Here is a 23,196-nt window from a genome sequence, read left to right as displayed (position 1 = left end):
ATGGCATGTTCTCTTTTCACATTTTCTGGAACCTGCTGGAAAAACATACATACTGCGGAGGCAGGTCGTTGGATTTCTATGACTAATTCGAGCCTAGAAGTGGTAAGGGTTCTGACTTTAACTACTGCAAATGCCAAGCGCATGTCTCATAACAAGTACAAGCTAACTGTTGGTCTCGTAGCATAACAAGCAAGGCAACAAAAAATACATCCTATTACAAATGTAAGAGCCCCCATGTATGGCGCTATCATATGAAAACGTTAACAGCAATTTTGTAAAAGAGAATGAAAAACTGGTAGGCAACAAAAGTGACACGCTTTCCGTAATTGATTTACTCCTAAAATGTCGTTTTGATTAAACCTAATGGTTAATAGTTATCGTCATCGTTGAGATCCCAAAAGGTAGCAGTGAGAACTCAAAAGTAGCCTTGAAGAATTTCAACGCCAATATGAACCTGCTGGTTTCCAGACTTCAAATCACCTTTTTTTATTTCACCCTCTACTTGAACAGATTATCATTAGGGAATTTCTTTGAGCCATTTATTTGACATTACAGATTAAAACAGGTGAACTGAATTGATAGCGAGAGAAGCAACGACGACGTCACCATAATATCCTCCCATGCTTTTGAAGCTGATCTGGGACCAGCACCAACTTGGAGTGGTTATTCCCCCCAATCTCACTCCTATCACATGCTAGGCTTTACAGTGTGACCCCCTCCGATAGCCATGGTCATATCAAATTGTATTTGTCACATGCGCCGAATACAACGAGTGCAGACTTTACAGTGAAATGCTTACTTGGTGTTGCGCCAATTTGGTACCTGGCTTGGTAGACTGATACTTTAATTATGGGATTATGCTATTTGTTAATGGTGCACCACTACACTGTATTCTCCACTTGGTCTCATGATTACCTGCTCTTAAGAGCACTATCGTGTAGGTGCTGGTGGGGAATGGCATGTTAGAAAATGTCAAAGTAAAGTAATGTGTCTGGATTTGTGAATGGAATGTTATTCAGTCATGTGTTTTGAGAGTATGTATGGTAAAAAAAAGAAGAAGAAGCGTCAAACGAGAAAGCATCTCTTAATGAATTGATCCATCTGGATCTATCCTAACTCTTAATTGTCTAGCTATCCCCACGCCACAATAGATTTATCTTAGATTCTTTGATTCGATAAGTGTGCTAGTTTCGGTTGAATTATTTATTTTAAAATAAGAATAGAGAGCACTCTTACTATTATTTTAAAAACGATGTATATTTCATATACAAATGTGTATTATAAAACACTATAAACTGATCAATTATTTACTGTAAGACATAGAGACTTGTAATAACCTGTTTGTTTAGTAACCTCCAGGATTACATCAAATCAAGCCTCTTGAATAAATACAGGCAAAATCCTTTCAAAGTCAAATGCCCTCCTCGTGAGTAATTCCATATTGTGAAGAAGTTCTAATTCCATTAAACTTTCACGTTTTTTCAAAATGGCCTCCATGGTATGATAGCAGTGACGATGAGAGGCATTGTGCCATTATGAACTAAGGCAGGACATTGTCACTCTGTCTTAGGGCTGCACAATTAATATAATTCACTTCAAAATGATTCCCACATACAAAGCCCTGCCCCCTGTCACTCGAACAGTGCAGTTTTTCCTCCTCGCTGTTAGATTCACTCTAAGGTTGCATGCTGTTCTGTTAGGTCAAATGCAGTCAATGCATTGTTCCAAACAAGAACAATGCTGCTTTCCACTTTGCTTCTTAATATAAATCATTTTATTTGATTTATATAATTCACCAAGTGTTTTGATCTACTGTTTATCGCAAGCCAAATTGCAATCGCAATATTTGGTCCCAAAAAAATCGCTGTTCGATTTGTTTGCCTTTATCATGCAGCCCTACTCTGTCAGCAGTCTGGATCTCTTGTCCAACGCCAAACCGTTCCCTTGACTCAATCTTATATCTCACCATTTTGGACCTTAAAAAATGGGAAAAGTGTGCAACATCCCAGAATCCACTTGGTCTACTGCTGGTTCTACCTTTCAATAGAGACGATCATCTCAGGATCAGGCCTCTATCTCAGGCGTGTGCACTCAACATCCTCTGTCACGCGTAAAGACGAGGTGTGCTCATCCACCGTCTTTCCCACTGCACATTTGACAGACTTCCAGCGCAGCCTGGTCACTGTCCGCATGCACTCGGCAGTGTTGCGGACGCTCACGAAACACAGCGTGTTGATGACCCCGTTGCTCATGGCAACGCACTCGATAATGTAGAAGGCCACCAGGGAGTTCCTGTCCCTGGAGATCAGGGTGGGGTGAAAGTCCCGTACCAGTGTGAAGCCGTAGTACGGTGCCCAGCAGAGCACGTAGGCGGCCAACACCAGAATCAGCACCACCACCATCCTCCGCCGTCTGTGCAGCCGCTTCCGGATCTGCTCTGTCTGGAAGCCAGGCACGCTCTTGAACCACAGCTCCCGCAAAATCCGTGCGTAACACACGGCCATGATGGCCACGGGCCCGGCGAACTCCAGGGTGAAGATGAAGAGGAAGTAGGAGCGGTAGTAGAGCTGGTGGTCCACAGGCCAGATCTGGGCGCAGAAGGTCTTGTGGCTCTGACTGGAGATGCGCGGGTATGTGATCTCGGAAGCAAAGTAGGCAGAGGGGATGGAGATGACGATGGGTACGATCCACACGCCCAGGATCAGGCTGTAGGCCGTCTGGTACTTCATGCGAGGCTTCATAGGGTGGACGATGGCCATGTACCTGGGAACACAAGGAAAAGACAGACAATGCAAAGAAACTAGTTGGAAGGTTTGAGTTATGAGTGTCAAGGTGTTTTATGTCAAGCTTTATATGCCAGGGAGTTGGAAAGACCAAGTGATCTCTCTGAGGTTATTTAATGATCTTGGAAGTTCTAGGACGATATTGGATCTGTCACAATGTAGAAGAACTTCATTGTTGGGACTGTTGACTAGGGTAAATGATTCGTATCCGGAACCTGAAGTTATATTATAGAGCTTACCGCCTCTTGGCTTCCTAGCAAACTCTGCACATAGCAATAATGGGGAATTTGGAAATGCTTTAGCATTTTGAGATGACGGGAGATTATCCATCTTCATAAATGGCTATTTTTACATAGTTGGGCATGTCAGCAATGATTTATGGGAGCACGTAGCCTTGTCCAAGTAACTTCCTCCCATATGATCCTAAAAGGGCAGTGTGATAGGACTAACTAAAAGCAGGTGATGGATTTTTGGTGGGCAACCCATTGGTGTTGCTCAATTGCTCTTACTTCACAGGGAATGTTATGTTTCCACAGAACATGGCTATATGTCATTGTTATTAAACAAATACTTTGTTATATCATATCTTAGTTACCCTGGATAAAGATGTATATTCCTATTAATGCATGAAATGTGCTTTCTGTGATGACAGTAAGGTGATTTTCTTATCTAGGTTAAGTTCGGAACCTTTTTTTGGTCATGATTAATTTGACTTGATTATTTTGGAGGGGACTTAACAGCATGATGGCACTTTGAAAACTTTGTATCAACTGGCTTTTGGTCTAGTTTGGAGTGAAATGAAAATAAGTAAATTGATGTGATGAAAGCAGATTAACTGTCACACTCATGTTCAAAGGTTTTCAGCCTACGTTTGCTGGCATGTATCGTGAGCAGTAACAGGACCCAGAACAGCTTCTTCCCCCAAGCCAGAAGACTGCTAAATAGTTAAATAGTTAACCAAATAGCTAGCTGGCCTATCTGCATTGACCCTTTCTTGCACTAACCTTTTTGACACTCTGATGCTACCGTTCATTATCTGTCGCCTTATTCCTAGTTCTATGTACATACAGTGCATGAGGAAAGGATTCAGACCCCTTCCCTTTTTCCACATTTTGTTATTCTAAAATGGATTAAATCAATTGTTTCCCTCAGTAATCTACAAACAATACCCGTTAATGACAAAGCGAAAACAAGTTTTTAGAAATGTTTGCTAATGTATTAAAGATTTTTTTTAAACAGGAATAACCTATTTACATATGTTTTCAGACCCTTTACTGCGAGACTTGAAATTGAGCTCAGGTGCATCCTGTTTCCATGATCATCCTTGAGATGTTTCTACAACTTGATTGGAGTCCACCTGTTGTAAATTCAAATTTGGAAAGGCACACACGTCATGATTTGGAAAGGCACACACATGTAACAGTAAGGTCCCACAGCTGACAGTGCATGTCAGAGCAAAAACCAAGCCATGATGTCCGAGACAGGATTGTGTCGAGGCACAGATCTAGGGAAGGGTACTGAAAAATGTTTGCAGCATTGAAGGTCCTCAAGAACACAGTGGCCTCCATCATTCTTAAATGGAAGAAGTTTTGAACCACCGCTCTTTCTAGAGCTGGCTGCCCGGTCAAACTGAGCAATCAGGGGAGAAGGGCCTTGGTCAGGGAGGTGACCAAGAACCCGATGGTCACTCTGACAGAGCTCCAGAGTTCCTCTGTGGAGTTAGGAGAACCTTCCAGAAGGACAACCATCTCTGCAGCAATCTACCAATCAGGCCTAAAGACTCTCAGACCATGAGAAACAAGATTCTCTGGTCTGATGAAACCAAGATTGAACTATTTGGCCTAAATGCCAAGCGTCACGTCTGGAGGAAACCTGGCACCATCCAGGTATATCTCTCTGGTCACCCCCAAAACCAATTCTGCCTTTGGCCACCTCTCCTTCCAGTTCTCTTCTGCCAATGACTGTAACGAACTACAAAAATCTCTGAAACTGGAAACACTTATCTCCATCACTAGCTTTAAGCACCAGCTGTCAGAGCAGCTCACAGATTTCTGCACCTGTACATAGCCCATCTATAATTTAGCCCAAACAACTACCTCCCCCCTACTGTATTTATTTATTTTGTTCCTTTGCACCCCATTATTTTTTTCTCTACCTTGCACATTCTTCCACTGCAAATCTACCATTCCAGTTTTTTACATGCTATATTGTATTTACTTCGCCACCATGGCCTTTTTTTTGCCTTTACCTCCCTTTTCTCACCTCATTTGCTCACATTGTATATAGACTTATTTTCCTACTGTATTATTGACTGTATGTTTGTTTTACTCCATGTGTAACTCTGTGTTGTTGTATGTGCGAAACTGCTTTGCTTTATCTTGGCCAGGTCGCAAACTTGCCTACATGGTTAAATAGAAGTGAAATAACAAAATGTGGAAAAAGTCAAGGGGTCTGAATACTTCCCGAATGCACTTTATCTACCTCAATCACCTCGTACCCCTGCACATCGACTCGGTACTGGTACCCATATAGCCATGTTATCGTTACTCATTGTGTATTATTGCTTTTATCATTACATGTTTTACTTTCCTATTATTTCTCTTTTTTCCGTCTCTCTGCATTGCTTGGAAGTGCCGATAAGTAAGGGAAAGGGGGATACCTAGTCAGTAGTACAACTGAATGCCTTCAACTGAAATGTGTCTTCCGCATTTAACACAACCCTGCTGAATCAGAGAGGTGCGGGGGGCTGCCTTAAACGACAACCATGTCTTCGGCGCCCGGGGAAAAGTGGGCATTTCACTGTTTGTTACAAAGCATGTGACATATAAGATTTGATGTTGCATGCATGTATTTTTACGTAAACTGTTTACAACCACCTAAAATAGGACTCTCATTGCAATGCACACATAGAGAGGCTTATGAGGGAGCATAAACATGGCAAATATCCTCCTGTCACATCCCCACGGTTGAAGATGCGCACTGCTGCTGGCCTGAGAATATGAGAGCACTGAACATGTGTGTGGGTTGACTTTGTAACTATTCAGGGTTACAATATAGGATATGTTGATATTAATAATAATAATAATAATAATAATTGATTGCATTTATATATTTCCATATGCTCAAAGTGCATATATACTGTATTATCACATGTTGCTAGGAAAGTAGGTAAAATATGTGTGTCACCTGAGATGTTTATAGCTCTACAGGTTTAGGTTTTATGAGAACTATAAAAAGTTCACAACAAGGAGGAGATATGGTCTTGAAATTGACAACAACAAAAAATCAGATGAAGATTTAGTTGACAGAATGGTAATAGTGGGATTCATTTTCTGTTGTGTGAATATGGATAAACTGTTTGCTATGTTCTGTGTCGGAGAGGGATGAACCTGCAAACGCCTCACCCACCTGTCCACTGCGATTGCCAGCAGCGCGTTGGTGGACACATACAGGGACACCGTGCGTAAATAGTTGATTGAGGCGCACAGGACAAGCCCATGGTCCCATGACAGCTGCTTCACCACATAGTAATCCAACAGAAACGGACAGCACACTACAGCCACCAGAATATCCGACACGGCCAAGTTAGCAATGAGGAGATTGGTGAGGTTACGGAGTTTTTTGTAGCGCGCCAGAGAGGCAATGAACAGACAGTTGCCAATGCCACAGACTAATATGATACAGACCAGGACCATGGCTATGACAATGGTAGCCACAAAAAACGCACATCCCTGCGTTGTATCGGGGATCTCCTCCCGTGGAACTCCATAGTCCAGATCGTATGCGCTGGAATTGAAAGTGTCAGGACAATTCTCCGGCAGGTCTTGCGTCATGGAGAAGCTGCTGTTATTGTGACATTCACCCATGTTGGATTAACATATTCAACCAAGGTTAACTGCAAGGCAAATCACAACGATGTTATTTTGGTTTAATAAAAAAAAAAGTGAAATTCAATTGGTTTGCATTCTAGCCTGCATACACAAGGGAAAAATGCCAGTAAAACTACAACAATTCAATTATAAACACCAACTAAACCTTTAGGGTAATTTATGTTTCCCAGGAGATATGTCCTATATGCTAAAATTATAACTACATCCATAATTTACACATAATGACTTTTTCTGACTTTGCAGTAAAAAAGGAAGAAAATTATGCCTGGATTTTAATGCCGCTTCCATTCACTGCCCCCCTTTGAATGTGTGTAGAAGGTTTAGCATAGAGATCTTACAATGACATAGTGGCACAACATTTTAGGTGGCACAGTATTTTAACATCAGTGATATAATAAATATGTTGGGAGAGAGAACATGATGATGTGCAACATAACATTTCTCAGATGTGGATGGACTGACATTTTAAAGACCACACAATCGTTTGTTCCTGAATTTGCTTGAGTTTTAAAGCATGAGGTAGACCTATGCTGTTTTCCTTGTGTCCGACGGAATCAAAATGTTTTAGAGTGATCCCAAATTCAAGGTATCTAAATTAGGTTACCAGTTGCGTTTCCATATTTATTTCATCATAATCGATCTGAATACGGGGGGAAATATTTGCAGACTAAATGAATAAAAATACGTTTTTTTATTTACATAAAGTAGCATATTTGATCCGTTCAATTGATATGTTCAAACTTTGAGAGGCAACAAAACTGTGAAAGTGCTAAAATAGTTGAGACCAGAGAAATATTCTATCACACTCACCAAACTCCAGCCAGAAGTGACTTTTCTTTTCATATTACAGCACCGCGTATTCTATGGAAAAAATAACATTGAGGCAGCGCGGATGCGCTCTTTCCATTCCTGCTAGGAGAATGGGCTCAAATTGGAATCGGCGGTTGGGTATCATCTCTGTTGTTGTAGATTGTAACCCTCCTTTCCCCCTCTAGTGGCAATGCCATGCTATTCAGTCAGTGCGCGCATCAGTGTCAACTCCACTCTCCAACCACCGTGCACTGAGTGTACAAAACATTAGCAACACCGTCCAATTATTGAGTTGCACCCCTAGACGTTTTCACTTCACAATAACAGCACTTACAGTTGACCTGGGCAGGTCTAGCAGGGCAGACATTTGACCAACTGACTTGTTGGAAAGGTGGCATCCTATGACGGTGCCACGTTGAAAGTCACTGAGCTCTCCAGTATGGTTCATTCTACTGCCAATGTTTGTTTATAGAGATTGCATGGCTGTTTGCCCGATTTTATACACCTTTCAATAAACGGGTGTGGCAGAAATAGCCGAATCCACTAATTCGATCCACTAATTTCAAGGGATGTCCACATACTTGTGTATATATAATGTGGTTGATTTATGGGGCAAATTTAGGGGGCAAATTTAAATAAATAATTTTAATCAGTAATAACCATAGTAAGGCACATAATTAGACATCAAAATCACTCAATCATCCTAACATAATACAACATGCATGTCTTACTTAGCAAATAAGTGTTCCATTTCAACTTAACCATGATCATATATGTCATTTGTGTCTTTTCAGGTCTTAAGGTAAGTAAAAGTGTATGAGCTAATACATTTTGTCATTACCACCCCATCTGTCCTTACCATTACAGTTCTTTATGTGCTGGTAATGAGGTGCGGTGGGAATGACATTTTTTGCAGTATTTGGTCATAAATAGCAGGGATTCTAGCATACTAACTCCAGTTGAACAGCTAGTATACAATGTTATCCAAATAATCATAATTAAAACATCATTTCTAAAATCTAACATAATTTGATGTAATTATAGCCAATTTGCTAATTACATACAACACAAAATATTATCTCAAGTAATATTTACCTTTATTTTTGACCTTTTAATTTCCTGGCATCAAAATTGGAATTCCCCTCCATGACACCCATGTCACTGTCACTATTCATATCCATGGTAACCAAGTACACAAACTTTTGAAAAAAATGTTATTTTCTTGTAATTTGCTTGTCTTGGTGGTAATAACACAATACTTAGAAAGTATCAAATGGCTTATGCACATCTAATATGTATATAGTTTCCATTTATTATACTTTTTCTTTTTAACTGGTCCATTAAATATGTCGTAATTATCGAGACTTTTGCACGTGTAATACATAGAAGAATGTCAAAAGTATGTGTGTGAGACAGGACAAAAACGGTGCAAAACAGTTGAAATCCAGACATGAAATGCTTTAGAAAATTACATTTTAGAAACATTGGAAGCTGAAAAACAAATGTTAAGGTTTATTTTAGTCTGTACTTAATGGCTGTACAATAAAAAATAAAAAATTAATGAACATTTTATCTTAAGATTCTAACCCTGAGACACACGTATTTGCTAAATCACCCATTATTTAATTGTATTAAATGGCATTTACTCATCTAGAAAGCGCTTTCAAATAACTACAAAATACATATTTTTTTTGTGTGTGTATTATGACCTTGGAAATAGTATATGGCAATAGAGCAGGCTACAGTTGAACAGGAACTGTCTTCAACCATATGTTTATTAATCAACCTACTTGATGTGTTCACACTAGTGATACTTCTATCTGTGAGTGAATACAGCCAGATGAGTGGTTCCCCTGGTATTTGAATTGCGCTTGCGGCAGTAGAACAGTCTATACAAACAACCATGGTTAGTGTCATCTGGACAAATGGACGGAATGTTCTGCATGGAAATAAATCACATCCTTCATGGGCAATGAACAAAAATATAAACATAACATGCAACAATTTCAAAGATTTTACGGAGTTACAGTTCATGCAAGGAAATCTGTCAATTGAAATAAATTCATTAGGCCCTAATCAATGCATTTCACATGACTGTGAATACAGACGTGCATCTGTTAGTCACAGATACTTTTTTTTTAAAGGTATGGGTGTGGATCCAGTTGTATCTGGTGTGACCACAATTTGCCTCATGCACGCTGTCGTACACGTCGATCCAGATCATCTGAAACATGCTCAATGGGTGACATTTCTGGTGAGTATCCAGGCCATGGAACAATTGGGACATTTTTAGCTGCCAGGAATTATGCACAGATCCTTGCGACATGGGGTCGTGCGTTATCATGCTGAAACATGAGGTGATGGCCGGCGGATGAATGTAACAATGGGCCTCAGGATCTCAACATGGTATCTCTGTGCATTTAAATTGCCATCAATAAATGCAATTGTGTTTGTTGTCCGTAGCTTATCCCTGCCCATAACATAACTTCACCGCCACCATGGGGTTACACGGGGTCTGTGGTTGTGAGTCCGGTTGGACATACTGCCAAATTCCAACGATGTTGGAGGCGGCTTATGGTAGTGAAATTAATATTCCATTTTCTGGCAACAGCTCTGGTGGACATTCCTGCAGTCAGCATGCCAATTGCACACTCCCTCAAAACTTGAGACATCTGTGGCATTGTGTTGTGTGACAAAACTGCACATTTAAGAGTGGCCTTTTATTGTCCCCAGCACAAGTTGCACCTGGGTAAAGATCATGCTGTTTAATCATGGGACCAACAGCTTCATGAAATGCCACACCTGTCAGGTGGATGGATTATCTTGGCAAAAGAGAAATGCTCAATAAAAGGGCTGTAAACATTTCTGGGATCTTTTATTTCGGGTCAAGAAACATGGGACCAACACCTTACATGTGTTTATATTTATAAATGACATCCAGCCTAATTTAAGTGCACGTAGCCTTAAGACAAATAGATGGATCCAAAGCACAAGGGATGTGTTCTCTCTGAAGTGGAGTCTCATTCAGAGAGGTTCAAGGCCATGGTACAATGGGGGAAGGAGTGCTAGGTCAGAGAACAATAAAGGAGGGTGGTGAAAAGTACATTTACTGCTCTCTCTCTCTCTCCCTCTCTCTCTCTCTCTCTCTCTCTCTCTGTATAAGTGTTTAGAAACATATTTTATTCTTATTTACAATAAAAGTGACTCCACAATAACACGACACATTATTTACCATTATTTTATATTGGGCACAAAATAATCTGAAACACAAACAAAACAAACAGGAAATGCATCCAATAAGTTTGTAGAGTCACAAGCATGATGTAATCATTGTGTGCAAAGACTTTGGGTCCAAATAATACTAAACGTTTGACTGCTTTAATACACATACAGTATAAGTGAATTTGTCCCAGTACTTTTGTCCCAGTACTATGTACAAAAAGTGCTTTAATTTCTAAATGGCTCACCCGATATGGATGAAAATACCCTCAAATTAAAGCTGACAGTCTGCACTCATAGTCATGGTTTCATATCAAATCAAAAGTATTGGAATACAGAGCTAAAACAACAAAACATTTGTACTGTCCCAATACTTTTGGAGCTCACTGTATATACCTCTCAAACTCAATTCTTGACCTTGAAGCCAGTTCCACTGCATTTTTTCATTGTTACCTTCAAATCGGGGACTGCTTTTAGATGTGGAACACCAGGTGGGTGCAGCAACCAGGTAGAACCGAAAACCAGCAAGCTCCAGACTCCGTAGGGTAAGAGTTGAATGCCTCTGCCTACGGAGTCTGGAGCCTGCTGGTTTGTGTGTGTGTGTCTGGAGCTTGTGGTGAGAAGTAACAACAGCCATACGCTTCATATTGCAGATGGCCTGTGGGTACCTTGATACAAAAATACATTTCTGCATAAACAACAATCATCCACCGCACTCACTTTTATTGTGAACAGCTGTGTAAACCCACCATAACATTTACTTCAGAGAGAAGGCAAGAGTGTAGTAGTAGATTAAAGGCCCACTGATATTTACAGACGTTTTCGGTCATTTAAATCAGTGTTTTTTTTCTTCATCCTGGTCCTTTTGCCCTAGCGCTACACAGCTGATTCAAGTCATCATCTTTTCATCAAGCTTTGATGATTTGAATCAGCTTTAATATTTAACTGTTTGCATAATTTCTAATCCCCCTTATATCCATTGCCCCGTTTGACGTAGACTTCAAATTTTGTATACGTATCTTTCCTCATGCTGAACACATTTGGATCAAGGACACATAAGGTCCCTCAGGATATATTTTTTTCCATCTTGGACATTTTGGAAAAACTTTGAAAAATTTCTCGTGGACCATAATTCCAAATAACTTGTCGGCCCATGGCACATCTCTTAACTTAAAAAAGTCAAGGGATTGGTTAAGAGATGGCTGAGTTATTGATAAATAAGAAAATCAGATTTTTCTTGTCCATTTCAATCCTTTGTAAATCTACTCCACAATGGCCTATCAATTTCAAACATTTTAGGGTAATCAAAAACATTACCATGATGAAAATTGTAACGTTTGGTATTGACAACTTAAGAGATAAGGAAACTATACAATAACCTTTTTTGACTAACGTTAAAAAGCTTAAAATAATCACATAAAATCTTCTCATGGACTAACAGTCACTCCAAAGTTGGTATTTGGACTCATCACAAAAGTCCCTAAAGAGTTTGAGAAAATAACATTGACACATTCAAATATTGCCACACTCCCAGTAGATGCATATTAGTACATTCGCTAATATACTAAAACATGCAAAAAAGACATGCAATCAAAATGAACCACATGACCAATGGTACATGGCTTAACCTTTAGAAGAGCTAAGGGATTGGTCAAAGTTGCGGAGTCAATGACAAATATAAAATCGGATTTTAGGTATCAATTTAAACCACTGTAAATCCACTAAACAGTGGCCTATCAACTATAAACTTGGCATCGCTATCATGGATGTCCCTAAAAGGAACCAGACTGGATTTGGTAATGATATCTCAAAAAACAAGGAAACTATTAACTAATTCTTTGCATGTGTAACACTGATGCTCAAAATCATCTGCAATCATCTTCTCCTCATATCTCCTCAGCCATATGCAGGATTCACTCCAGATTTTGTATTTAGACTTATTGCAGACGTATTTAATGGTCTTGAGAAAATAGTTGCTGCATTCAAATATGGCCGCACTTTCCCTATAGATGCACATATGCTAATGCTAAAAATACTTTACAAACAAATTACCTTCTTATGAACCATGAGTCAGATTGACTCCGGATTTGGTATATAGACGTAATAAATTAGTCTCTAACGAATATGAGGATGATTAGTTGCTGCAGTCAAAGTCAGCCACACTACACATTTTTTTAACTAGGCAAGTCAGTTAAGAACAAATTCTTATTTACAATGACGTCTGAGGAACAGTGGGTTAAACCACTGCGTTGTTCCATGGCAGAACTGCTTTGTTCAGGGGCAGAACTGCTTTGTTCAGAGGAAGAACTGCTTTGTTCAGGGGCGGAACAGCTTTGTTCAGAGGAAGAACTGCTTTGCTCAAGGGCAGAACTGCTTTGTTCAGAGGAAGAACTGCTTTGTTCAGAGGAAGAACTGCTTTGCTCAAGGGCAGAACTGCTTTGTTCAGAGGAACAACTGCTTTGTTCAGAGGAAGCACTGCTTTGTTCAGGGGCAGAACTGCTTTGTTCAGAGGAAGAACTGCTTTGTTCAGAGGAAGAACTGCTTTGTTCAGAGGAAGAACTGCTTTGTTCAGAGGAAGAACTGCTTTGTTCAGAGGAAGAACTGCTTTGTTCAGAGGAAGAACTGCTTTGTTCAGGGGCAGAACTGCTTTGTTCAGAGGAAGAACTGCTTTGTTCAGAGGAAGAACTGCTTTGTTCAGAGGAAGAACTGCTTTGTTCAGAGGAAGAACTGCTTTGTTCAGAGGAAGAACTGCTTTGTTCAGAGGAAGAACTGCTTTGTTCAGAGGAAGAACTGCTTTGTTCAGGGGCAGAACTGCTTTGTTCAGGGGCAGAATGACAGATTTTTACCTTGTCAGATCAGGGATTTGATCTAGCAACCTTTCAGTTACTGGCCCAATGCTCTAACCACTAGGCTACCTGCTGCCCCTAATACCAAAACCAATAACCCCACCGAAGATGTTCTATATCACACTAGGGCTATAAGAACTTAACCAATGGATATGGGGCCATGACATTTGGTATGTAAAACGTATGTATATGTCCTTTAGAAGCTTTGTGAATATAAAGACCAGTTGGTGGCACTACAGCTGTCATTGGCACCAGTGGCACCACAGGATACTAGAGCAATAACTTTTGATCAAGTGGACTTTGTCTCATTCAAATTAATGTGAGATTTAAATCATGCAGATGACCAGTGTGAAATATCGTATTTAGTATATCTGTATAATCACATATTATTGCCCTATTATGTGGTCTGAATGTAGTGAAAAGTGGATATTTTATTCAGGAAACTTAGAAACCGGAAATCCTACCGCTTGCGCAGTATGTGTATTACAGCTGTGAAAGTATTTTGGAACGCTAATGTTGTTAGGTGCCTCCTTAGAAGAGGTAGGTGCAGGAGTCAGGAGAGCAAGGAATTCCAGTTGGCACAGTCGTTTATTAGAAATCCCAACCCACCAACCACAGGCGCGGAAAATCACGAAACACAATGAGGAGAAACCTCTACTCTTAATAGAGTACCAACAGTACAACGACTGTGAGGAAGAAATTAAATTTAAAAAACTGTGGCGCAACCACGCACCCCTAACAGAGCTAACACAGCAAAATAATCCCGCACAAAGACTAGCAGGCAGCGGAGGTTAACAAACCCACCGAAATTAACTAATCAGACACAGGTGATAACAAGAACAGACAGACACAAACGAAAAGGAAAATGCATCGGTGGCAGTTAGTAGGCCGGCGACAACGAACGCCGAGCACCGCCAGAACAGGGAGAGGAGCCACCGTCGGTGGAAGTCGTGACAAATGTGGAGTGTACCAACTGAGATTAAATCATTTACACAAACAGATTTTGAGAAAACAAAGTCCTAGAATTCAAAGATTTACGCAATAGACCTATACACTAACACTACAAATATTTCACAAAACTTAACATAAACTCCCTCCGCAAGGCTATCAAACAAGCTAAGCGTCAGTATAGAGACAAAGTAGAATCTCAATTCAACGGCTCAGACACAAGAGGTATGTGGCAGGGTCTACAGTCAATCACAGATTACAAAAAGAAAACCAGCCCCGTCACGGACCAGGATGTCTTGCTTCCAGGCAGACTAAATAACTTTTTGGCCCACTTTGAGGACAATACAGTGCCACTGACACGGCCCGCAACTAAAACATGCGGACTCTCCTTCACTGCAGCCGACGTGAGGAAAACATTTAAACGTGTCAACCCTCGCAAGGCTGCAGGCCCAGACGGCATCCCCAGCCGCGCCCTCAGAGCATGCGCAGACCAGCTGGCTGGTGTGTTTACGGACATATTCAATCAATCCCTATCCCAGTCTGTTGTTCCCACATGCTTCAAGAGGGCCACCATTGTTCCTGTTCCCAAGAAAGCTAAGGTAACTGAGCTAAACGACTACCGCCCCGTAGCACTCACTTCCGTCATCATGAAGTGCTTTGAGAGACTAGTCAAGGACCATATCACCTCCACCCTACCTGACACCCTAGACCCACTCCAATTTGCTTACCGCCCAAATAGGTCCACAGACGATGCAATCTCAACCACACTGCACACTGCCCTAACCCATCTGGACAAGAGGAATACCTATGTGAGAATGCTGTTCATCGACTACAGCTCGGCATTTAACACCATAGTGCCCTCCAAGCTCGTCATCAAGCTCGAGACCCTGGGTCTCGACCCCGCCCTGTGCAAATGGGTACTGGACTTCCTGACGGGCCGCCCCCAGGTGGTGAGGGTAGGCAACAACATCTCCACCCCGCTGATCCTCAACACTGGGGCCCCACAAGGGTGCGTTCTGAGCCCTCTCCTGTACTCCCTGTTCACCCACGACTGCGTGGCCACGCACGCCTCCAACTCAATCATCAAGTTTGCGGACGACACAACAGTGGTAGGCTTGATTACCAACGACGAGACGGCCTACAGGGAGGAGGTGAGGGCCCTCGGAGTGTGGTGTCAGGAAAATAACCTCACACTCAACGTCAACAAAACTAAGGAAATTATTGTGGACTTCAGGAAACAGCAGAGGGAACACCCCCCTATCCACATCGATGGAACAGTAGTGGAGAGGGTAGTAAGTTTTAAGTTCCTCGGCGTACACATCACAGACAAACTGAATTGGTCCACCCACACAGACAGCATCGTGAAGAAGGCGCAGCAGGGCCTCTTCAACCTCAGGAGGCTGAAGAAATTTGGCTTGTCACCAAAAGCACTCACAAACTTCTACAGATGCACAATCGAGAGCATCCTGTCGGGCTGTATCACCGCCTGGTACGGCAACTGCTCCGCCCACAACCGTAAGGCTCTCCAGGGGGTAGTGAGGGCTGCACAATGCATCACCGGGGGCAAACTACCTGCCCTCCAGGACACCTACACCACCCAGTGTCACAGGAAGGCCATAAAGATCATCAAGGACAACAACCACCCGAGCCACTGCCTGTTCACCCCGCTATCATCCAGAAGGCGAGGTCAGTACAGGTGCATCAAAGCTGGGACCGAGAGACTGAAAAACAGCTTCTATCTCAAGGCCATCAGACTGTTAAACAGCCACCACTAACATTGAGTGGCTGCTGCCAACACACTGACTCAACTCCAGCCACTTTAATAATGGGAATTGATGGGAAATGATGTAAAATATATCACTAGCCACTTTAAACAATGCTACCTAATATAATGTTTACATACCCTACATTATTCATCTCATATGTATACGTATATACCGTACTCTATATCATCTACTGCATCCTTATGTAATACATGTATCACTAGCCACTTTAACTATGCCACTTTGTTTACATACTCATCTCATATGTATATACTGCATTCAATACCATCTACTGTATCTTGCCTATGCCGCTCTGTACCATCACTCATTCATTAATCTTTATGTTCATATTCTTTATCCCCTTACACTTGTGTCTATAAGGTAGTGGTTTTGGAATTGTTAGCTAGATTACTTGTTGGTTATTACTGCATTGTAGGAACTAGAAGCACAAGCATTTCGTTACACTCGCATTAACATCTGCTAACCATGTGTATGTGACAAATAAAATTTGATTTGATTTGATTTGATTTCAACCATTAGTCAAATTTACCCCAGAATTGGAACATAAACTGAATACATGAAGTAATGATATTAACCCTTTATACTTGTGGGAATTGCCATACGGTATAAAGATAAACATTACTCAACAATATGAAAGCAGATCTAATTAAATAGAACAATCTTCCCATAAATCTTACAGGTACAATAAACTTCTTCAGAATAGCATAGTTCCTAAAATACCAATTACCCCACCGAAGATGTTCTAAAAAACGGTATACTTGGCCATAACAGAGTTTATGGGCAAATAAAAGTCATAGAATAAAAATGACATTTTAAAATCTTTCTAAGTCTGAGAGTGGTTTTAACCTTCCAGAATTGGAATTGTATGAACTCGCCACCCAAGGATTTTACTTGTGACAGTTAAATGCAATAAAGAGGAAACAAAGGGTACATATTGAATTTGCGCATGCTCATTCCCAGAATCTTTTCAGGTGTCTATTGTCAGAGGATATATCTAAAATGTCATGCCCTGATCTGTTTCACCTGTCTTTGTGATTGTCTCCACCCACCTCCAAGTGTCACCTGTTTTCCCCATTATTCCCAGGGTATTTATTCCTGTGTTCTCTGTTTGTCTGTTGCACGTTCGTCTTGTCAAGTCAACCAGCGTGTTTCTCCTGCTTTTTCCTTGTCTCGGTTTTTCTAGTTCTCCTGGTTTTGACCTTCTTCCTGCCCTGACTCTGAGCCCGCCTGCCTGACCATTCAGCCTGCCCTGACCTTGAGCCTGCCTGCCTCCCTGTACCGTTTGGAACTCTGACCTGGTTAATGAACCTTTGCCTGTTCTCGACCAGCCTCTTGCCTGCCCCTTGTTGTTTAATAAATATCAGAGACTCTAACAATCTGCCTCCCATGTCTGCATCTGGGTCTCGCCCTGTGTCGTTATGTAAAAACATTAACAACATCATAGTTAAGAACACTATAACAATATAGAAGAAAATGAAACATATTCTACAAGAACCAATATCATTCCTTAAAAACACAAACTGATTAAACAATCCTTGGATAGCTTCTCAGATTCCTCCTATAAATTGGTCCACATGGAAAACTAAAGGCATAGAAACTGTATATGACTTGTTAGTATGAAATACATTTATTTCCATGACAGAATTCAAAATCTATTTTGGACTGACCAGTGTAGATATTTTCAAATACATGCAACTTAATGTTGATTTGAAATCTTTTGGGCATGATTGCAATCTTGAGGGAATCCTATTTGAGCCAGAAAAGGATATTCATATGATAGGTAAGATACACAACAATGTTGTGAAATAGCACAGTTACAAATAGAAATCAAACTGGATGGACATCAGAAATAGAGGAAGGACTAAAAACAAACAAAATATAACTATTGTAATATAGATTGTGTCTGTAAAATGTGTATAATATGTATAAACTGAAGGTAGAAGCCTAAGTGTTATTGTTTATTAGTTTACTCCAATTGGGGGAGGTGTGGTAGGATTAGCGGTGAATAATAAAGGTATATTCTAAAAAAAGTATTATATGTATTTACAGTTGTGTCACGCCCTGGCCTTAGTTATCTTTGTTTTCTTTATTATTTTGGTCAGGCCAGGGTGTGACATGGGTGATTTATTGTGTTCGTCTTGTCTAGGGGTTTATTAGATTAATTAGATTAATGGCGTTGTGTTCAGTTTAGTTGTCTAGGTAAGTCTATGTTCATGTTTGAGTTTTCTTATTAAAGAACCATGAACTATAACCACGCTGCATTTTGGTCCGCCTCTCCTTCCCAGGAAGAAAGCCGTGACAGAATCACCCACCACAACAGGACCAAGCGGCGTGGTGACAGGCAGCGGCAGGAGGAGCAGCGATGTCAGGATTATTGGATTTGGGAGCAAAATCTGGTCGACCCAGGGAGAGTGCCGGAGCCCGCCTGGGATTCGCTGGAGCAGTGCGAGGAGGGTTATAGGAGAATAGAGTTGGAGAAACGAGCACGGCGGCGCGGTAGGAAGCCCGAGAGTCAGCCCCTAAAATTTCTTGGGGGGAGGCACACAGGAAGTATGGCGAAGCCAGGTAGGAGACCAGTGCCAACTTCCTGTGCTTACCGGAGAGCGAGAGAGACTGGGCAGGCACCGTGTTATGCTGTGGAGCGCACGGTGTCCCCAGTGCGGGTGCATAGCCCGGTGCGGTACATACCAGCTCCTCGTATCGGCCGGGCTAGAGTGGGCATCGAGCCAAGTGCCATGAAGCCGGCTCTACGCATCTGGTCTCCAGTGCGTCTCCTTGGGCCGGCGTACATGGCACCAGCCTTACACATGGTGTCCCAGGTTCACCTGCACAGCCCAGTGCGGGCTATTCCACCTCGCCGCACTGGCAGGGCGACCGGGAGCATTCAACCAGGTAAGGTTGGGCAGGCTCGGTGCTCAAGAGCTCCAGTTCGCCTGTACGGTCCGGTCTATCCAGTGCCACCTCCACGCACCAGCCCTCCGGTGGCAGCCCCCAGCACCAGGCTTCCTGTGCGTGTCCAGAGCCCAGTACTCCCTGTTCCTCCTCCCCGCACTCGCCCTGAGGTTCGTGTCCTCGGCCCAGTACCACCAGCGCCGGCACCACGCACCAGGCCTACAGTGCGCCTCGTCTGTCCAGACCCGCTAGAGTCTCCCGTCTGTCCAGAGCCGCCAGAGTCTCCCGTCTGTCATGAGCCGCCAGAGTCTCCTGTCTGTCATGAGCCGCCAGAGTCTCCCGTCTGTCATGAGCCGCCAGAGTTTCCCGTCTGTCATGAGCCGCCAGAGTCTCCCGTCTGTCATGAGCCGCCAGAGTCTCCCGTCTGTCATGAGCCGCCAGAGTCTCCCGTCTGTCATGAGCTGCCAGAGTTTCCCGTCTGTCATGAGCCGCCAGAGTCTCCCGTCTGTCATGAGCCGCCAGAGTCTCCCGTCTGTCATGAGCCGCCAGAGTCTCCCAATCCGCCAGAGCCGCCATTCAGCCAGAAGCTGCCAGAGCCGTCAACCAGCCTGAGCTACCTCTCAGTCCTGAGCTACCTCAGTCCGGAGGGTCGCCGTTCCTAGGATGCTACAAAAATGGACTAAGACTATGGTGGAGTGGGGTCCACGTCCCGCGCCAGAGCCGCCACCGTGGACAGACGCCCACCCAGACCCTCCCCTATGGGTTTAGGTGTGCGGCCGGGAGTCCGCACCTTTGGGGGGGGTACTGTCCCTCCCTGGCCTTAGTTATCTTTGTTTTCTTTATTTTTGGTTAGGCCAGGGTGTGACATGGGTGATTTTTTGTGTTCGTCTTGTCTAGGGGTTTATTAGATTAATGGGGTTGTGATCAGTTGTCTAGGTAAGTCTATGGTTGCCTAGAGTGGTTTTCAATCAGAGGCAGGTGTTTATCGTTGTCTCTGATTGGGAACCATATTTAGGCAGCCATATTCTTTGGGTATTTTGTGGGTGATTGTTTCCTGTCTTTGTGTTTTATGCACCAGTTAGGACTGTAACGGTTTTCACGTTTATTGTTTTGTAGTTTGTTTGAGTTTTCTTATTAAAGAACCATGAACTATAACCACGCTGCGTTTTGGTCCGCCTCTCCTTCCCAGGAAGAAAGCCGTGACAAGTTGAAGTCGTAAGTTTATTTACACCTTAGCCAAATACATTTAAACTCAGCTTTTCACAATTCCTGACATTTAATCATAATAAAAATTCCCTGTCTCAGGTCAGTTATGATCACCACTTTATTTTAAGAATGTGAAATTTCAGAATAATAGGAGAGAGAATGATTTATTTAGATTTTCCCATGATGTCAAGCAAAGAGGCACTGAGTTTGAAGGTAGGCCTTAAAATACATCCACAGGTACACCTCCAATTGACTCAAATGATGTCAATTGGCCTATCAGAAGCTTCTAAAGCCATGACATTTTCTGGAATTGTCCAAGCTGTTTAAAGGCACAGTCAACTTAGTGTGTGTAAACTTCTGACCCACTGGAATTGTGATACAGTGAATTATAAGTGAAATAATCTGTCTCTAAACAATTGTTGGAAAAATGACAAAGTAGATGTCCTAAGTGACTTGCCAAAACTATAGTTGTTAACAATACATTTGTGGAGTAGTTGAAAAACGAGTCTAACCTAAGTGTATGTAAACTTCCAACTTCAACTGTATGTGTATATGTATGAATGTTTATGTATATGGGTATGTGTATGTATGTATGTAAATGGGTATATATTTACCCCAAAAATATATGGGGGATTGGAAATGATGCAGACAATAACATTGATGGAAGCAAAAATCTATCCACAATATTAAAGCTGATCCATCACTTAAAAAAAGATAATAATAATAATAAATAAATAATAATAATTAAAAATAGGCTCTCTGCAAGGTTTTGTATATCTGTATATAATTTTAGAAAGAAAGGGTCCAGATTGTCTAGCCCGGCTGATTTGTAGGGGTCCAGATTTTGCAGCTCTTTCAGAACATCAGCTGACTGGATTTGGGAGAAGGAGAAATGGGGAAGGCTTGGGCGAGTTGCTGTGGGGGGTGCAGTGCTGTTGACTGGGGTAGGAGTAGCCAGGTGGAAAGCATGGCCAGCCGTAGAAAAATGCTTATTGAAATTCTCAATTATGGTGGATTTATCAGTGGTGACAGTGTTTCCTATCTTCAGTGCAGTGGGCAGCTGGGAGGAGATGTTCTTATTCTCCATGGACTTTACAGTGTCCCACTTTTTTGAGTTAGTGTTGCAGGAAGCAAATTTCTGCTTGAAAACGCTAGCCTTGGCTTTTCTTGGCTTTTCTTGGCTTTTCCTTGCTGCTGTGCAAGGACTCGTGCCTGACAAGGTCCCTTGCCATCATTTGGGATTTCACCCGAGCGTCGGGAGGGGATCTGAACCATGCAAAGTTTTTCGGAAGATGGCGCGGTAGGACGGATGTGCCCGGGGGGTTATCTCTCTGTGAGGGGGCCCTGAGGATTCTCGGTCTCAAAAAGGTGGTCTCAAAAAGCCGGAGGCCACCAAAAAGGTGGATGTGTTGCCGTCTCTTTTGTATTTGGCGTACATCTACGGACGGATAGGGACAGGTTTCTGCTCTGGCTTCTCATGAGTCTCTTTAAACGGGGGCTGTGGGAAGCCAGGCAGAACATGGTGAAGACAGGGAGAGACTGGGGGGTGGAAGGGATAGTGAGGAGGGTGGAAGGAGACTTGAGGGGGAGGATGAAGAGGGAGGAGAGGAAGTGGGGGCAGCATGCTGCCCGGGAGAGGTGGAAGGGGGGTTGGGGGGTTGTTTGGTTGTAGGGGGGTTGTTTGCTTTGGCATCTTTCAACACCCTGCATTATCACATTCATGCATGCAAAACACTCACTTACATTACTGATTACACACCCCATTGTATATTGTACTTAGTTTACTTTATTTAATAAATATATGTTTTGTTACTCTTTATCTCCACGTTGTCTCCCTTTTGTTATGGGCATTGAGGAGGTTTGTGACAAGTGGGGGCTCGTCCGGGATCTTTGAACGTATTAGTTTGGGAGAACGTGGAGGTAATGTTAAATTCTGTACGTGTTTGGTTTGCATATTTTGTTTGTTTGAGTTTTGATAGGCCCAGTATTGGTTGCCTTTGTGGTTTGGTTTGTGTGCTGCGTTGGAGAGAGTATAATGGTTAGTTTCCAGGCCCTGCCCAGCCTGGAAACGCTTGTTCTACTTTCTGTTGGGACATTGGTCTGAGGATGTGAGTAAATCGGCTGTGTACCTCATGGGAGATTTGGGTAGGGTTGTGGAACTTGCTACCCGGAGCTATAGCCTTTTTCCCCTGATAGGCTTAGCAATGTGTAATTTTTGGAATATGTTGGGCATGGATAAATGTTTTATTTTTGTGTGGTGTCTGTGGACTGAGCAGTTGTCCCGGGGGCAAATCAGTGGCTTGGTGGAATTTGCCAGCATGCTGGGGAGTTTTATTTCCTTGCCAGCGGGCTACAGTGCGTAAATACCCACCACAAATCCTCACGAAGACTAGTGAGTTATTGTAGATTTTGGGGAAGCTCTGTATCATCTCTCTTCTGTGGTGCTCAGGGTGATTGTCATTTCTCTGGTTGTGGTTTGATGTGCTCAGCAGAGGGGTTGATCAAGATTATTTACTTATGACTATGGTGTCTTATGTAGATGAGTTCATTCGCTTTCCATCAGAGGAACTGTTAGACTTATGTACTAAAGAACAGCTGTTGAAGATCGCTGAACACGACAAGGTTGAATGATTGAAATTAATGAAATTCTGTTACGTTGGGAAGTGAGTATGAATCGTTGGGAGTTGTTGTAAAAATTAAGAAGGACCCTGATGTTCTTTTCATTGGCGTTTGTAGCTGATCTCTTGTGCCCTGTTCCTGAATGTTGATGTGACTGGTGTCATGTTCTATCTTTCCTGTCTGTTCCCTCCTAGTCTTG

General features: G+C 42.4%; 1 protein-coding gene across 1 annotated transcript; it reads right to left on the bottom strand.

Annotated features, from left to right (window-relative positions):
* Window positions 1-1,403: 1,403 nt before the first annotated feature.
* Window positions 1,404-6,649, bottom strand: LOC109865265 (prokineticin receptor 1-like). The gene is made up of 2 exons (XM_020453369.2): window positions 6,192-6,649; window positions 1,404-2,763 (listed from the first exon to the last, which is right to left on the bottom strand). The coding sequence occupies exons 1-2, from the start codon at window positions 6,647-6,649 to the stop codon at window positions 2,073-2,075; spliced, it is 1,149 nt and encodes a 382-aa protein (XP_020308958.1). The 3' UTR covers window positions 1,404-2,072.
* Between the last annotated feature and the right edge of the window lie 16,547 nt (window positions 6,650-23,196).

This window comes from Oncorhynchus kisutch, linkage group LG20, assembly GCF_002021735.2.
Source record: "Oncorhynchus kisutch isolate 150728-3 linkage group LG20, Okis_V2, whole genome shotgun sequence".
Taxonomy (NCBI): domain Eukaryota; kingdom Metazoa; phylum Chordata; class Actinopteri; order Salmoniformes; family Salmonidae; genus Oncorhynchus; species Oncorhynchus kisutch.
This window is presented reverse-complemented; position numbering and strand designations above follow the sequence as displayed.

Excerpts from the sequence above, each read along its gene's own strand:
- LOC109865265 (XM_020453369.2), bottom strand. The coding sequence starts at position 6,649 with ATGGGTGAATGTCACAATAACAGCAGCTTCTCCATGACGCAAGACCTG. Across the intron at positions 2,764-6,191 it reads CTGGCAATCGCAGTGGACAG|GTACATGGCCATCGTCCACC; the intron begins GTGGGTGAGGCG and ends TTGTGTTCCCAG.